The 18,984-nt window shown below is 40.0% G+C and overlaps 1 protein-coding gene across 1 annotated transcript in view; it reads right to left on the reverse strand.

Moving 5' to 3' along the window:
- Positions 1-18,984, reverse strand: part of KLHL32 (kelch like family member 32) — a 202,836-nt gene that overhangs the window by 139,922 nt on the left and 43,930 nt on the right. Inside the window, exons 2-3 of the mRNA XM_004580366.3 lie at positions 15,973-16,057; positions 5,764-5,944 (exon numbers count right to left, since the gene is read on the reverse strand). Of these exons, the coding sequence (XP_004580423.1) occupies positions 5,764-5,944; positions 15,973-15,995 (204 nt within the window). The 5' untranslated portion in view covers positions 15,996-16,057. The remainder of the gene's footprint in view (positions 1-5,763; positions 5,945-15,972; positions 16,058-18,984) is intronic.

Below are 18,984 nucleotides of genomic sequence, written 5' to 3' on the forward strand. Positions count from 1 at the left end.
GAGGCACTGTAACTTATATGTCCCCATCATCAATGTTACTTCCAAGGGCAGGAAAGAATTCCATGAGGGAAACTAGCTGAAAGTTTTAAGGTGTTAGCAAAGAGGAACCTTGTATACAAATACTTGGAAAAGTGACAGAAGATACTTTTTAAGATCAGACTTTGTAAGGGACTCCACACTTGCAGTTGGCTTTGATAAGCCTTGGAAGATGGATAGGGAAGACTAAGAGGCAAGAGGAAAGTTACAGGTGCAAAGCTGAGAAGCAAAAGCCCTGCGGAAGAATACAGTGTGTTTTGAGAGCAGCATTTGCGGCAAAATGGGGAGAGCCGGTGAGAGAATAAAGTAGGAGAGGACAAGCCATGATGAGACAGCACTTTGCCCCTCCGGGAGTCTGGCAGGCAGTGGTGAGCCCTGTGGCAGCTCAGCAGGGAGTGATAGCTGTCCATGCACTCATCTGCAAAGTTTGAGAAAGGAATACTCAGGAAAAGAGACAAGCTACGTGGCTGCAGTAACATTCTAAGCAAATAGCACAGATTCAGAAAATGAAAAAAATGGAGAAGGATAAATCCAATTGTTCTGACACATTGAAAGGTGAGTGAGTCTGCAGCAAGTCAAGCCTAGAGATGAGCTAATCTCTCTTGCTGTCAACAGCTAAGCAGACCATGGCCAACAATTCCACCCAGATCAGCCCAAGGAGTGAAATGGATAAGGCTTATCGCAAGTCCACTGTGTATATATGTTTTACATACACTTCTCATTTATATCTCCACATAGCTCATCCTGGGAACTGCGCTTAAAGATCATCAATTAATAGCTGAAAAAAATAGAGGCTCACAGATGTAAGATGCTTTGCCAAAACTCTTAGAGAAAACGGTGAAGAGGATGAATAACTTAACAGATATTGACTAAAATAGCACCTACTGTTTGGCAGGCATTATGGAAAATAGCATTGAGCAGATAGATACAGTCCCTATGGATATAAATTCAGATCAGACTCCTAAGTTCATTCGTTTCTTCCTCCCACCACTGCTTTACACTGCCTCAAAGGCAGTCCCTGGGCTGTCTCCACTACAACACTGAACTAATGCCACGTTGTGCCCACACTGCTGCAATTAAGCCGATTTTTTCACCTTGTTTTTTAAAAAATTATTACTTGGCGAAAGAATATGTTTTTATACTTTAAAATAATTATCACAGGAAGTCATACTATTTTGTGCTCCACTACTCATTTACTATTCATAATTCAAGCAAAATGTTAACTCTCAGATCATTGTAAATGGACAACTTATAACAAAGACGAGGCCATCTCACTTTTGAATCCCCATTTGCCTGAATCACAACAGCAATTATTTTAACATCCAAATCTGTCACATGTCAGAGAACAAAGTACAAAATCCTGGTTTTACACCCTTAACTAATGGGAGCAGATCATACTAGGGGAAAAAAACCTGCAAGCCATTTGCATATGTCTATACTCAGAATTTTACAAACTGAAATATACGTAGAGTTCTGACAATCAGAAAACACTTCCCCATTCACTCAACACTTCTTGAGCCCTTAACAAAGCACAAGGCAACATTGTAGGCAGTGTGAGAAACAGCAACTATTAGAACAAAATACTGTTTCCAGGTGTTCCTGAGTAGAACTCAAGAGACAAGGAAAACAAAACAGTCCAGTGACTGTTGGGAAATAATTAGTCATGAGTTTCATGCATTTCAGCATGGATTGTTAGTGACACACTATTATTTGTTCTGAACTGCTTTCTCAAGGGTATTTCCACAGCAAACAACCTGGAAAGGCAGTATGGTATCTGCCCCCAGAGCAAGCAGCATGTTTGCTTACAACCTTAAAGATGTGGTATCTCTTTCTGTAGCAAAAGGTAGGTGTTCTTACTGTCCAGTATCATAATGTCTTCTTCCAGAGCAAAGGGTAGACATGTTTACCATCCACTATAAAGATTCTGGTTTGAGGCCCAGTGCCATAGCGTAGTGGCTGGAGTCCTTGCCTTGCACACACCTGGACCCCATATGGGTGCTGGTTCTAATCCCGGCTGCTCCACTTCCCATGCAGTTCCCTGCTTGTGGCCTAGGAAAGCAGTCGAGGACGGCCCAAGGCCTTGGGACCCTGCACCTGCGAGACCCAGAGCAGGTTCCTGGCTCCTGGCTTTGGATCAGCTCAACTCTGGCTGTTGTGGACACCTGAGGAGTGAATCAGCAGACAGAAGATTTTCCTGTCTGTCTCTTCTCCTCTGTGTATGTCTGGTTTTCCAATAAAAATTAATAGATCTTAAAAAGAATTCTGGTTCACTAAGCGAAACGGTTCTCTCCTGTAATACAACATCCCCTTTATGTAATAACTTCACTTGGCTCTCTTCCTATCATCCTGTGGTGATTGGGATTCAGGAAACAGTTTCAAATATGCCAGAAATCACGTGCTGCTGTAGCCACAAGTAATCAACTGTCCTTTGTTTCTGACCTAGGAGTCTCATCTCCAACTGGCATCCATGAAATTGTGGTAAGCTAACTAATTAGTTTGTAAATAGCGTAAAATCTCAGATTCTTGATAGTTGCTGACAGCAGTATATCGCAAAAGTGACAACAAATTCTTTCCTTTCCTGCTTCCATACCCATCAGAAAGTCTTGCATCCACTGCAGGATTGACCATGTGATTTGCCTGGCCAATGCAGCATTAATAAGCAGGGCTAGAAGTGCATTAAAGCTTACCAACTATCACTTCTTAGAATTCAGTAACCCTGTAAAGAAGCCTGTGTTAGCCTGTGTGTAAGAAATACATGGCCTAGTTTCCCCTATCACTGCAGCCAACAGCCTACCAATCACCAGACACGTAAACAATGTCAACTTAGACCATCAAGCCTCCAACCAAGCCTCTGGCTAATCACTGAGGCAAGAGCAAATCCAGCATAGATCTGCTGGGCTGGCAGGTCAAAAAAACAATTCAGATCCTGAATTTTGAGGGAGTTTGTGTCACAGCAAAAGCTGACAAGAAATACTGTGTACAAGAAAAATGACTGAGGGATGCAGGCTCTGCACAGCTCAGGCACTGTGCACAGTGTAGGTAAAAGGTAAGTGTAACAACCTGCACTTTGCTTTGTTTTCCCCACTTGAACAATCAGTGTACAAGTCATGGAATGTTTGCCTTACAAGCAGGTTGTGAGGTGGAAGGAACTAGGTATAAATCCAACAGTACATTGTGGCTTAAATGGTTCTCATGGAGACAGACATGTGAAACATCAGCTCTTTCTTTTTTTTTAAAGATTTATTTATTTTTATTGGAAAGTCAGATATATAGAGAGGAGGAGAGACAGAGAGGAAGAACTTCTATCCGATGATTCACTCCCCAAGGGACCACAATGGCTAGAGCTGAGCCAATCCGAAGCCAGGAGCCAGGAGTTCTTCCAGGTCTCCCATGTGGGTGCAGGGTCTCAAGGCTTTGGGCCGTCCTCGACTGCTTTCCCAGGCCACAAGCAGGGAACTGGATGGGACGTGGAGCTGCAGGGATTAGAACTGGCATCCATATGGGATCCCAGCACATTCAAGGTGAGGACTTTAGCACTAGGCCACCACGCTGGGGTCCATCAGCTCTTCTATCTAATGCATGGAAGGGCTTCACCAATTTACTTAACCAAGTAATATTTTTGTTTCCTCACCTGCAAAGCATGAGTAAGAACATTTTCTTTATAGTCTGTATCACATGGGTATTGTGAGAAGGCAGTCCCAGAGTATATCAAGCCAGTGTCTAAGAGGCATAGCGGTAGAAGAGGCCACATAGTAAGAGAAGCAGAAAATCCTGTTAAAGGCTCACAAGAAACAAGGCCTTATACCTGCGTGAATGCATTTGCTCACACTCTCTCATCCATGCACATGCACAAAGCAAAACCATTTCCCAGAATGCAATTCAAAACTCAAGATGCCAAGATCGATGTGAAAAAAGTTAAACACTGGGGGCTAGTGTCATGACGCCTGCAGCGTCAGCGTCACATACGGTGTCAGTTTGAATCCTGGCTGCTCCATTTCTGATTCAGCTCCCTGATGATGTACCTACGACAGAGAGGAGATCTGGAAGAAGCACCAGGTTTGCAGCTTCAGACTGGCCCAGCTCCAGCTACTAGAGCCATCTGGGGAGTAGACAAGTGGATGCAAGATTCTCTCTCTTTGTGTCTCCTCTGTTTTTTTGCCTTTCAATAATAATGATAATGATAAAAACTTCTTTTTTCACAAAAGAAGCCAAACATCAAGAAGTCTACCAAGACCTATAAGGAGACAAAACTCACATAATGTGCATGTAAACCAAAGGACTTTGCTATTTCAGAGGCCCTCTGACTAATATAATCTTTCTGGAAGACTAGTACCTGACAGTGCAAAGGTGTGTAAAGTGTACCATTACAACAATGGAACAAAAAGGTCACTCCACGGATTTCTGTAGAATAAAATTCCATCTTTGTGTAAGAATCAAATCTGTGGGTTTTTTTGAAATTTTAGAAATAGATGTTCAAGCAATTACCCCTTTAACTTCTACATTACTCAGTCTCATCATATTTAAAATGACTTTTTAAAAGGGCTTCCTTTTACGGTTTGGCATTTTGGAAAGTGTTCTGTGACTGCTTACTACAGTTGATACTTTCTCTTAAACAACAAAAGTAAATTTATTATTGAAAACATCTAAGCCAACCAACATCTTGCCCTGGGCTCCAGTTGGTCTTTTATATTTCCATTTATATAGAGTTTCATATTCTGTTTTGAAACTATTAGCTGATCATTCGCTAAGTAAAATAACACAGAAAAGAAATGACATAATAATTATAAAGTATATACACAAAAATTAATGCTTTAAAAATCCTGGTTAATAATCAGGTTAAAATCTGGAGTTGAGTGTCGATTTCCATTCCAGATTTGTTACATTGAAACTGCCCAATTTACTATTTAATTTTTAGTTACACAAACTATTTTACCTCTGAGACATAATTTCTTTATATACGCAGTGATAATTTTAATAGTATGCATATGTATTTGTAAAGCAGGTTGTTGTGAGTCTCAAATGACACAAGCATGTGAAGTCCTTTGTCTACCATCTGAGCCACAGGAAATGCTAAAGAATTTATATCTGATCAACTATAACTACATTGTCCACTTCTATCTTAAAAGGAAACAATACTAGCACCACATATCATTAGCTGCTGGAAATCAGATCCCCAAGTTCTACTAAACAAATTGAAGAAGCTGAAGAAGTTCAAGCAGAGTTGTCAACTTGAAGAGTCCAGTAAGACAACTGTATCTCCATCACTGGACAAAATAATTACAAAACACTGAGAACATACATAGAATTTAAAAACAAATAAGAAACACTCAACACAATTAAAGGATTTCTAGAATTTAATAAATTATTTTGCTGACTTTTTGCTTTGATGCTGTGTTCCGAAACACATATGCTGCTTCAGAAACACTATGGTGCTACACTTTGTCGTGGTAGTAAAGTGCCAATGCCCTTGACTCAAATGCAAAGGAAGGGATGTCTGCTCAGGCATCCATGTGTCCAGCCCAGGGAAGATCCCCACAAGACCCCAGATCGCATTCCCCTCAAGAAAGAACACAAATCTCTGACATCTACAACTCTGGATACCGCTGTCTAATAAGATCACGAATTCCAACTCCAGATCTGCTGAGTCACCAGTTGAGTGATAGCTCAGGAAACATCGCCATCCTCGGTTCAGCAATATCTTAACAGAAAGAAACTGCCTTAACTTACCCGAAAGTAGTCACTGCAGGCGGCCAGGACTGCCTTGTGAGCATGGAACTTCTGCTCCTCTGCGACCAGCGTGACGTCGCAGAGGATGCCATCACTTCTTTGCCGATTCAGCGCCGCCAGGACGCTGTCGTTGTGAGACTCAGAGTGGCAGAGCCTCTGGCCCGTCAACATTTCTTGAATACTGAAAAGGAGAGTGATCAAGTCAGTCTCTCTTTCACCAACCCAGCGGCCCAGACGCCTTTTCACCCTCCCGCATCCACTGAGGCAACCTCGATGCCAGTGCACCCTGCGCATGGCATTCATGTTCTGCCTCACCACCCCCTTTCTCCCAACCATTCTTTTCTCTTTTCTTCACCCTCACAGAGCCTTTTTCTCCCTCCTGACCGAGCCCTTCTTCCTGAATTCATATTTGGGTGGGATTCCATCTGTGTTTGAATTGATCCACAGTAGTGCGCTTATCAGCTTGTGTTTCCAGGCCCTCGTCCCTGCACTGTGTACATTACTCAGCAAAACTTCCTCTGCATGTGTCAGGATGTGTCCAGGTGTGTCACTCTTCCCAATCTGACCTTCTACCTTTGTCTCTGATTCCTTCTCTACCCTTGTATGTGACCGTGTCATGAATACAAGAAAACTGGTTAGCCGGGAAAAGAGCTGTAGCTATTATCAAATATGGGAGATTTTGCACCACAAGGAGGTCAAGAGAAAGTCATTGTAAATAAGAGACTTTAAGGTGAAGGTAAATCTTTCTATAACATCACCCATCTATGCTTATGTGTGAATACTGCATTAGATTTCGACTTTTTTAGATTTATTTTCCTTTGTATTTTGTGAAATTTCTAAACTTACCCATGTGACATCCCTTAAGTCCTTCATTTTATCCCAAACTAAAACGTTCATCCTTGCATCTTTTCAAAACTTTTAGGTGAAGCTTCAGATATTTATCAGATAGTGTAGAAGTAATGATGTAAGCACAAAACACAAAGTGAATTTATGGATACCTATTGACAATTCCAGCTTAGAGCAACAAAAATTCTCCTGGTGCTTTGAGATCTCAGAGCTGGCATGGAACTAAGATGGATGAGATGAGTCAGTGACAAGTCACTGTCAGATGAAAACAAGAACTCTCAGCCCATTTCTGACCAGTGGACTCTTCTCAAAGCCGAGTAGATACCTGCAGGATGACTGAGCACTGTGTCTTACTAATAATCCTGCATCCAAGCCCTCCTTCTGTGCACAGAAGAGCTTCTCACTGCAGCGAAAGAATCACCACCAGCCTAGACTGCACAAGTAGCTCATCGGCCAGGACTCTCTCCTACCTGTTATGTCAGTTGGCCAGCGACTTAGAACTCATTTTATGGTTGCCACCTTAAAATTAACCAAATCCTTCTCACAAGATGCTAGAATGTAGTCGGTAAGCTTTGGCAGACATTTTTGATTGAGAAGGATCAGAACTGCCAGAGTTATGGAAAGAAAAGAATTCGACAGATGATCATGTAGGGAGCTCTGATGGGAAGATGAGAAGGATGTTTGTAGCTGAAATGCAGCAGCAAGTTTTGAAATGGTTTCTGCCATATAATATTTATTTAGTGGCTCTGTCTATAAGCAGCTGTTTGAAATTGGTCATTGAAAACCATATTCAGAGGCGTAAATATTTTTTATGAATTTCTGTGCAAAGTACAAAATGGAAACTAATATCATTAAGGAAATAAAATAGTAATAGAAACATAACCCCAGTGAAGTGCAAGTTTAGAACATCCTTTGCCCCCACAGAATGGTATTTTTAAAATAGTTCTTTTTTATTTGAAGGGTAGTTATAGAAAGAGAAAAGAAGGGATGGAGAGAGAAAGGGAGAGAGAATCTTGCATCTACTGATTTACTCCTCAAATGGTCGCAACGGCTGGGGTTGGACCCGTTCAAAGCTGGGAGCCAGGAGCTTGGAACCAGGAACTTCCTCTGGGTCTCCCATGTGCGTGCAGTAGATGAAAGTAGACCTGAGTCATCTTCCACAGCTTCCCAGGCCATTAGCAGGGAGCTGGATAGCAAATGGAATGGCTGGGACTTGAACAGGCTACCACATGGTGCTTCAGGCGGAGGGTTAGACCACTAAACCATGGTGCTGGCTCCAAAGGATGACATTTTAACATATATAACAAATGCATACTGCTTACCACATTCCATAAGCCATTCTTAAGGATTTATAATTATTAATATACCCCTCAGAATAATTGTAAGAGGCAATTACCCCTTTTATCTCATTTTATAAATAAGAAAATTGGAAGTACAAGATTGAGTGTTTTGAAAACATCACCAAGAGCACTATAATGCAACTTCCTTTCCTACTTAAAAATAAAAAAAAAAGGAAAACAAAACAATAAATGTTCATCTGTAAAGAAATCCTTAAAGATGCATGCTGAGGGGGAAAAGCACAAGACTGTATTTTCATATTTAAAATTATTTATATTTAATCTTTAGACCAGTGTTTTAGAATAGTATGCGTGAATACAATAATATGAAGTAGGAATAAGAAATGTTTGAAATCACATTTCACAAACATTTTCCCTCATAGTGTGAACAAAAGCTTCAGCTTAGAAAATAGACTTTCCATTTTTAAGTGATTTATTTATTTCATTTATCTGAGAGACAGAGTGACAGAGAAAGATTGAGATTGAAAGAGAGAGAGAGAGATAATGTTTTATATTCTGGTTCACTCTTCAAAACTTCCTGGGCTCAGCGCCATTGCCTAGCAGCTAAAGTCCTTGCCTTGTACACACTGGGATCCCATAAGGGCGCTGATTCTAGTCCCGGCAGCTCCACTTCCCATCCAGTTCCTGCTTGTGGCCTGGGAAAGCAGTGGAGGATGGCCCAAAGCCTTGGGACCCTGCACCCGCGTGGGAGACCCAGAAGAGGCTCTAAGTTCTGGGCTCTGGATTGGTGCAGCACTAGTTGTTGAGGTCACTTAGGGAGTGAATCAACAGATAGAAAATCTTCCTCTCTTACTCTCCTTCTCTCTGTAATCTGACTTTTTGATAAAAATAAAATAAAATAAATCTTTAAAAAGAAAACAGAAAAAGAAAAGAAAATATGGTGGCCAGTTCTGAGGAGTAGCCCATAGTGCTGTCATCCCATATGGGTGCCAGTTCTAATCCCAATTGCTGTACTCTCAATCCAGCTCCCTAATGTGGCTGGGAAAGCAACAGAATACAGCCCAACTGCCTGGACAGCTGCACTCACATTGGAGATCTCGAAAAAGCTCTGGGCTCCTGTCTTCGGCCTGGCCCAGCCCCTATCATTGTTGCCATAAGAGGAGTGAACCAGAGAATGGAAGATCTTTCCCTCTGTCTCTCCTTGTCATTCTATAACTCAAACTTTCAAATAACAAATTCATATTTTAAAAAATTTGAAACTTTTAAACTTTTTTCTCTCTTGATGCACTTTAATGGCTAAATAAATATATTTTGAAATTTCATTTGTAGTATAACAGAATATATTAAAATAATTCTCTTAAAATAATTCCTTACTCACTTTCCAAATATAGTGCCACAATTCACCTCTTTGTTATTAAGACTGAATCAGGATTTGCATTTCAGATATCTCCTGAGAGTGAAGCAATCTTGCGAGGGAAAGAGCAGCTGTAAACTGAAACTTAGCAAAGAATAAAAGGCTCAGCTTTGAAACAATAGTGATGCTGCACAATTTCACAGGATCATTCAACCGGGCTTGAAATATTCGAGCTTAAAGAAAATAACATGCTAAATATTTAAAACAACACTTGGCACAAGATCCCAAATATTTTGGAACCAATATGTTAGGAATCCTTAAAAGCAGAAACAAACACGCCAACATTTGGCAAGAAATAAAAGCTTGCTAATCAACAAGTCATGATTGTATTGTGAAAATAACTTCCCACTGAAATCTCGAATGTAAATATGCAGAAGACCTCGATCTTTCAGTGTTGGGGCAAACGTGGCTAACAACACAGGCAGAGGGCAAAAGGCCCTACCTATCAAGTTGACAACTATAAACCATGGAAGAGATGAGTCAAAGCTAGTATTAGCATAAATAAGCTAAGATGGGGAGCAAACATTTACAACCAGCTTCCCTGCCATCTACACAAGTTAGCAAAAAACCTCCCAATGTAGCACAAAGCTCCTCCATTATTTGAGAAACAAAGCAAAAGGAAGAAAAGGTCATATCCTAAAATTTCTTCAATTACTAGGAAAAATACGTGCAGCAGGAGCCCCATTTCTTTAGGACAGCAAGATTTGAATGCCAACCTAAACTGGAAAAGGTTTTCCTTGGGAACCTCAAAAGTCACAGGGGAAGGCCAAGAGTGTCCTGACTTCTGCAATGCTCTCTTCCTTGAGGGATCCTTTAGAACTGTACCATTCACAGTGTATTCATCCATCACAGGTACGATTGCTTAGCACTCAAATATGGCTAGACTGGTTGGATGGTGCTGTGATTGCAAAATGAATACTGGAAGCACACTATCTCATTAAACATGTATATTAATTATATGTTTATTATTTGAGGTACATTGGGTGAAACAAAGAATTCACCTTATATGTTTCTTACTACCCATTTAAATGTGGTTACTTGAGATCTTAAATTATATCTGCTTTTCATTATGATTCTATTGGACAGTCTACAAGTTTGCAGGGGGGAATCCCACTCTTCCTTTCTACCCGAACCCTCTGATGGCTATAGGGTCTTTTGGCAGCATGCCATTGAAGACTAACACCATATATCACAGGTCTCAGCTGAGGTCCTGTTGTAACTAGGGGAGCCCAAGGCCTCCCAAGCTGCAGCTTGCTCTTAGTAATGCTGGGGAATAACTATTTGATTGGCCATTTGTTGGCATCCAATGCCAGGGAAATAAATACGTGAGGCCTCAGAGGACAGGACTATCCATGACTCTGAGTTTTTAACCTTCATTTTGGAATTGATCACAAGATCTGATCAATCAAATGCAGAGCACAATGTTTGCAACACTGCACACCCTGTTCATATTGAATCACTGCCTGACCGCAAATTGCTGCTTTGAATTCATAGCTAACATTTTTGATCACAGAAATCTGAGAGATTCACAGCTTCACAGAAAATTTTAACTAAATTCAGTCAGCTTTCAAGCTATAAAAATCCCAAAACAATTATATGGCTTTAAGAATCTGCATTTCAAAAATTCAAATCAGTTTCTATATCATTGCTTAACTACTATCCAAATATACAAAAAAATCATGCAAACAGTTTTCATGTTAAGCTACTAATAAATATTGTATCCCCTTACTTACCAAAAACAGTCAAGTAGCATAAGATCAGCATTCCCTAAATACTTTACAGAAGAAAGACATCTGGACAAAAAGTTCTGCATATTACAGAACTGCACATAATTACCTCAGTTCAGTCGAATGAAGAACTATTAAGCATCTGTCCTAAATAACTCACTTGCATAGTAAAAACATTTTTGTAATAATTAATTGTATTATTACTCCAACTAGTCTATATACTTCAATGGGCAGGCTATTCAAAGATCATACAACCAAACTTTTATTTTTATAGAACCCTTTGTACTTCATAAATATTTGCTGCTTATTAATTATAGCATTAACACTAATTATAATAACATTATAACAATAAGCAAAGATATAATATTTAGAGAGTGATTAAGAAATAAAACTATGCAAAAATAAATTAATATATTCATGGCTGAATAGTTTTGTTTCCTCCCATCTCTCATTCATTCACCCAGCAGGGCCTGGGCCAAATGCTGTACTAAGTATCTAGGATACAGCATTGAGGTAAATATATGTGGTAGTAGCCCTCATGAAAGACTCAGTTTAGTGGGCAGGTATACATCAATAACAAATCTGGTCACTCTGAAGAAGTAACACGTGAGCTGTAGACTGGAGGACTGAAAAGTTACACAGGCAAAAAGGAGAGAGATTTCCCATGTAGGAGAGCAAAATGATCCTGTGGCAAAGGGAACAGGTTTGGCGGGACATTAATGGCTGGATCTGAGGACAAGTTGAAATTTGATGCAAGAAAGCCCTGTGCAGCAGTGACTGAAGCCTACTTGTGCAGAACTTCTAGTCATGTCCACTCTAAAGGCAATGCTAGGTCACAGAAAAGATCACTCAATCTGAAGGACAATGAACAGTCAGGAGGGTGGGCCAGATCAGAAAGACTGAACTGTGGCTGTTTTTCAGGAGAATTACGGACTTGGGCTTTGAATTAGAGTTTTAAAGAGGTGATTGGAACAACCAAGGGGCCTTGGTGACGGCTTAGATGTGGATGCGGGTGAGAAGGATATCCAGTGGGAGACTCCCACGTTTCTGGCTTGCACAACTTGATATTCCTAGAGTAGAGAAAGAGCAGACAATTTCAGATGCAGAAGGGGAAGATGGTGAATTTAGTTTTGGGAAACTTGAGTTTGAATTGTCTTCAAGATACCCACGGGGAGGGTGCTGTGACACAGCAAGTTATGTTGTCCTTTGGGACATCTATATTCCATTCTGGAGTGCTGGCTTGAGTCCCAGCTAGTCTGTGCTTCTAATTCAACGTCCTGTGAATGTGCTTTGGAGGTAACAAATCATGGCCATCTACACATGTCGAAGGCCTGGATGGAGTTGCCGGCTTCGAGCACTGGCCTATCCAGCCCTGCCTATTCAGGAATTTGGGGGGAGTCTATCGGAACAGCACTCCTCTTTTTTTTTTTTTTAAGATTTATTTATTTTATTACAAAGTCAGATATACAGAGAGAAGGAGAGACAGAGAGAAAGATCTTCCATCCGATGATTCACTCCCCAAGTGAGCCGCAACAGGCCGATGCGCGCCGATCCGAAGCTGGGAACCAGGAACCTCTTCCGGGTCTCTCACGCGGGTGCAGGGTTCCAAAGCATCGGGCCGTCCTTGACTGCTTTCCCAGGCCACAAGCAGGGAGCTGGATGGGAAGTGGAGCTGCCAGGATTAGAACCGGCGCCCATATGGGATCCCGGGGCATTCAAGGCGAGGACTTTAGCCGCTAGGCCATGCCGCCGGGCCCGGAACAGCACTCCTCTTTCTCTTGGTCTGCTGCTCTGTCTTTCAAATTAATAAATCTTAAAAAAAAAAACCTCTCAATTGCAAATGTCAAACGTGTAGCTTGACTTACACATCTGGTGCTCAGAAGTCTTGATTAGACATATAAATCTGTGGCTTGTTTGAATATAGTGGGCTACAGAACCACTGTTGTGTCTCAAGAACACTTAAGAGGCAGCCAACAGTCCAAGGTTGCTGAAAAGATACGAGAATATTCTTACCCAGAGGCAGGGCTGGTTTTAGCTGTAGAAAAGTACTGCCCCTTGAGTAGCCAGGGAAAAAGTAGACCAGAAACAGGTAATAAAACCGGGCATTTTTGTCTTGTTTTATTTAAAGATTTTTGTGTATCAGGTTTCCACTGAGCAACGCAGGCATAAAAACCTGAATGGTTGGATTCACTTGAATTAAAGTTTACTTAGGCATATACTTCAAAAATGTAAGAAACATTAAGGATTTAGTAGGAGTGACAGAATCTAAACTGATTACGAAGAGAAATGATGAAAAGAAAGATGGATTGATAAAAAGCAGCAGGGCCAGTGGATGAGGGCTTTCCTACGATGTCCAAATGTGATGAGAGTGGGGGTAGGTAAACTAGCTTTGATAAAGGTAAAGCAACTAGTGATTTTCAGAAGCAGATCAATTATTGTGGATGACAAAATCCAAGGTATAACCATGCGAGCAGGTAGCTGAGTGGAGGGAGGTCTTTGGGTCTTTGGAAATAATCAGGCTGGGATCTCCAAGGACATAAAAATGGACAGAGCCTGCATGCTGACATGATGGGAGGTGCAGAAGGATTTGTGATGGGCAGGAAGATTGTAGCCCAGGTGTAAAAGGGCTCAGGAAGTGGACCTACCACAGTTGGAAGAGAAAAGGAAGAGGAAGAGCACTGCCTTTCAAGAGCACATTCATTGGTTTTGTTGTAATGAACAATCAACTCTAAGAAACAGTGATCCAGGGTTTAGCACTAGGCATAGTAGACAGAGCCACTACCTGTGACACTGCAACCCCACATGGGCACAACTTCCAGGCCTGGCTGTTCTACTTCCAATCCAGCTTTCTGCTAAAGAAAAGCAACAGATGACAACTAAAGTGCTTGGACCCCTGTCATACACATGGGGGATCTGGATGAAGCTCCACACTTTGGCCTGGATACAGTAGTCATCTAGAATGTGAACCAGCAGATATGAAGATCTCTCTCCCTCTCCTCTATCTCTCTGTTTCTCTCCCTCCTTCCTTCCCACTTTTCTTCCTCCCCTCCTCCCTACTCAGTAACTATGACTTTCAACTAAATAAATACATCTTAAAAAAAATAGATTTAGAAGCAATGTTATATATCCCAGAGTGACAACAATCTACCTGCCCCAAAGCATGTGAGATGTGAGTAGATAAAAATGACTACACAGGGTTACAAGAGAACCAACCCTCAGTGGAAGACAGGCCTCAGTGAAGTCAGAGGTGAACAGAGCCTGTCAGAACCAGGAAGATGAATCTGAGCATGGTGATATTGGAACAGCTCTGCATGACATAGAAGAGAGTAGAACAGGTGGGGAAGTGAGGGCTCTGCTTTTCAGCAGAGAGGGAAAGACCATTATGAAGACAACTGTACTGCAGAATACAAATGATGATGCAATGTGAGATTATTAAAAAAAATAGGGATGTCAGATTTAAGGTAAAAAGTTTTGAGAGTACATGCTGATCTTGGTAGTCAGAAACAAAACAAAAAGCAAAAAACAAAAACAAAAACCAACCAACCAAACAACAAAAAAAAGCCCACTCAGCAGAGTTGATGGCCGATGGATATAGTCTCCATGGACAAAACTGGCTGGACACCACACAACAGCAGGGTTCCTCCATCTCAGCATTATTGGCATTCTTGGCCAGTCTATTTTTGCAGTGAGGGTTGTCCTATATGTATAACAAGATGTTTAGCAGGATTTTTGTTCTCTACTCTAGCTGTCAGTTGTGCTACCACGCTCAGCGACAAGTAAAGCTGTTGTCAGGCATTGAACAATGTACTCTGATGGCAAAAATTATCCCTCATTGAGAGCAAAATTGCAAAGGCATCACACCTGATGTAACAATGCCACCCTTTTTGAGTATAGTTTTGAACTGGTCATCTCTAATAGTTTCAGAGTTACGAAAGAAAGCAGATAACATTTATGTGCTAGACATGTGCAATTCTGAACATGAAAAACTAAGTATTCTCTAAGTATGTCACCTCCCTTATTCTTTGCTACAGAGATCTTCTGCCTGTTTGGAAGATGACAAAAGTCTGCCTCCAGTGAGAATATCCACATGGATGCCATGCCTGTCGTCACTGGCTGCAGCTCCATGTTTGGACTGTGCCAAGCTCCTTCCTGCTTCAGAACATCCCCCATGTCTCTCATCCTCCAGCTTGCAGAGTAGGGAGCAGTTCCTCAGAAGAACACTCCCTACTGTATCCATGCTGAACTCATCCTTAAAGCGATTTTTACAACTGTACTTGCATCGTTATTGGTATGTTTGTTTGTAAATCTGTTTTCTCCAAATACATGTTTATGAGCACAAAGACTTTATGCTTCATAGCCGTGTTCTCAGCATTAAGAAACAAATAGCCATGAAAATAATGAATTATCAGAAGAAAAAGTTATGAGAATTTTGAAAATAAGTGTTGACTCACCAAGGTAATTATTTCGAAAGGAACAAAATTCAAAATGTACAGATACATATTTGTGTGTATATATGTATATATATATGTGTCTCTGTGATTCCTCAAAAATTATTGAAAAATGCATATTCTTTAAAAAACTAGGCATGATTTTCAAAATATTTTCAAACCAAATAAATGCATCTTTTAAATCCATTTTTTCCTCGGCCTTTTTGAAGTCCCCTCAGGTAGTTTTGGGATTCTTTTTCTAATAATTCACCTGTTTAGCAGTATGATTTTTGTTTGAGTGAAGTTAACATCCAAAAAAGATACAGCTAAAAAGTAGTGTCATTTAAAGAATCATGAAGCACATCTAGGTTGGACCAATAACCAGTAAAAATTCACAAAAGCTCAGATTTCATTCCTTTTAAGTACTCAGTCCTAGGCTAACAGCGACTGTCTCAAGGCTCACTACATGAAGCAAGGGCATGTCCTTCAAGGCGCACCTGAGGCAGCGTTCAGACGGCATTCTCCAGCTGGCTTCCTCTGGTTCTCAGTCTCAGAAGTTGGCAGAGTCAGCACACATTCCAGCTGAGCAAAAGGACAAAGAAGAAAAGCACATTGAGACAAACATAAAATAACCATGTCTGAGTCTTCATGATACTAAAGCTTTACAAGCCCCAAGGAGGCAGCCTGGAGAGTTTTATCACAAATACACAGCATTCTGATACATGCCATTTCAACAAGCAATGGTCCGGTTGTTTTCAGGTTTTAGAGGTTTTTCACATTAATGGAGGTGTGGGGACCAACAAATAAAATACTTCAGAAAATCAACAAGAGTTAATTGGATATTGAAGTAAAATGAAAAATTAGATGGTCAAAGGGAAAAATTAAGTAAGATTTAATAGAGCTACAGCAATTGAAAATATAAGTTAAGCAGGTGGGTGTTTGGTATAAAAGTTAAGACACCACTTGGAACACCTACATCCTATATCAGAGTGCCTATATTCCAATCCAGCTGTGATCTTGATTCAGCTGCTTGCTGACACGCATCATAGAAGGCAGCAGATGATGGCTCAGATGTTGGGTTTCTACCACCCACATGGAGACCCTTGGTTGAGTTTTGGGTTACTGGTTTCAAACTGGTCCAGATTTGGCTGTTGCAGGCCTTTAGTGAATAAGGTAGTGAATGGAAGATTTTTCTGTTTGCCTCTCTCTCTTTCTTCCTTTCAAACATATTAGATGAATAAATTTTCTAAAATTTAAAAATAATACACTTGTTTTGTTTTTTATAGAGATTTTACATTCCTTCCAAACATGGTTTGTGAAATTGAGTTAAAATCAAGTACATCTTGGCCAAGTGTCTGCAGAACAATTATTTTGTACTTAAGGAGCATATTTCTGAAAGCTAAATGGGGAAAAAAGGCAACACTACGGGAGGATGAAAATGAAAAGGAAATGAAAAATGGATTCTTACCAGAGCTTTGGGATTAGCATAATTGAAACAGCTACTAGGCTAGAATTGTCAGGCATAAATTGTTCCTTGGCTCTATACTTACTCTTTTAGTCTCTACTACCACCCTCACTTTCATTTGTAATAACTGCTGTAACTCTAAACAGAAAATAAATCATTTTAGTAGTGTGAGACTTGGTCCATACTTTGCTTTATAACTTTCAGTAGAGGACCTAATTCCCATTGTCTAACACACTCCTGTGGCAAAATGATAGTCACTGGAAAACAGACTTTCATTTCAATTTTATTTTGAAATGTGATAACAGAGTAAAAATACTTCATGAAGTATTTGAAAGTAACACTTGCAATGACTAAAACGCAGTACCTGTTATATTGTATACAAATATTTAATTGATAAGACTGTACACAATACTTCATGCAGTATACATTATCTTGATTTATTATTCTGTTGCTGTACATTAGGCTGTTTGTTTAAAATATTTTATACAATCATATTTTGTGCTTCTTATTACTTTTTAACTACTGAAAATGGGATCCATATATTGTCTTTTCTGTCTAAGTTTTGAGAACAAAAAGTAAGCATCATTTTGCTTGGTTTGTTTGCATTTTACAGGTTTAAAAATTTTTTATTTATATAAGGTAGACAAACTTCATGTATTTCAAATTTACAGATTTAAGAGCATAGCGCTTCTTTCAATCCTACGTTCTCTCCCAGCAACACTCCTACCTTACCTCGTCCTTCCTTCCTTTTTGTTTTTTTTTTATTATTTATTATTTTTAATTCATTAATTACATTGTATTATATGACACAGTTTCATAGGTACTTGGGTTCTCCCCACCCTTCCCCATTCCCTCCCACCATGGTGGATTCCTCCACCTTGTTGCATAACCACAGTTCAAGTTCAGTTGAGATTCCCCCATTGCAAGCGTATACCAAACATAGAGTCCAGCATCTTATTGTCCAGTCAAGTTCAACAGCTTCTTAGGTATACCCTGTCTGGTCTGGAGACAGAGCCAGCAGAGTATCATCCCAGTCAATTGAAAGCTCCAACATACCATCAGCAAAAATTTACATCATTATGGAATTAATTGACATAGTAATGAGTAACCAATATGTTAAAAGTAAATGCAAGTTCCTAGCCACCTTCTGTGACCACCTCACTTACATTTCAATTTTAGTTTATACACAACATATAACATTCATAACATGACATGTTATACATAACATCATATCATCTTAAATTAAGGCAAACATGTGGTATTTAACCTTTTGGGATTGGCTCATTTCCCTTAGCATTATGGTTTCCAGTTTGGCCCATTTGGCCACAAAGAACTGCATTTTGTTTTTTTTAATAGCTGAGTAGTATTCCATGGAGTAGATGAACCATAGCTTTCTTATTCAATCCTCTGTTGATGAGCATTTTGGTTGCTTCCATGTTTTTGCAATTACTGATGGTGCTGCTATGAACATAGGGGTGCATGTTGGTTTCTCATAGAACAAGTGTTCTGGATATATTCCTAGGAGTGCTATTGCTGGATCGTACGGTATGTTGATTTTGCTTCCTTCCTTTTTCAACCTTTTTCTTTTAACTTTTACAATGCTGTACTTTCAGTTTATTTTATAATCACAAGCATTATACCTCTACTAGGTAAAAGCTTCAAAAAGTAGTAGAAAAAATAAAATGTCAATTTCATCATCTAGATTACATGTTTGTATCTGTATATTAGTTAACATAGGTCAATTAATCCATTATGACTGAGCAGCACAGGCAGAATGAATAATTCAAGGCATGATGTTTAACTAGCTAAGAAAAATGCTTAGCAAATTGTTGTTACAAAATCCAAGTGTTTACAGCCTAAAACAAACACTAATAGACATGAATACTTGAGCTTAGATAGTTGTTATTATAGGGAAGTGAAAAGCAATCTTTCCAAAAAATACATTGTTTAAAAAAAAAAAAAAACTTCCGGGTCCAGTGCCCTAGCTTAGCAACTAAAGTCCTTGCCTTGTACACACCAGGATCCCATATGGGTGCTAGTTCTA

The sequence above is a fragment of the Ochotona princeps genome, chromosome 1, assembly GCF_030435755.1.
Source record: "Ochotona princeps isolate mOchPri1 chromosome 1, mOchPri1.hap1, whole genome shotgun sequence".
NCBI lineage: Eukaryota > Metazoa > Chordata > Mammalia > Lagomorpha > Ochotonidae > Ochotona > Ochotona princeps.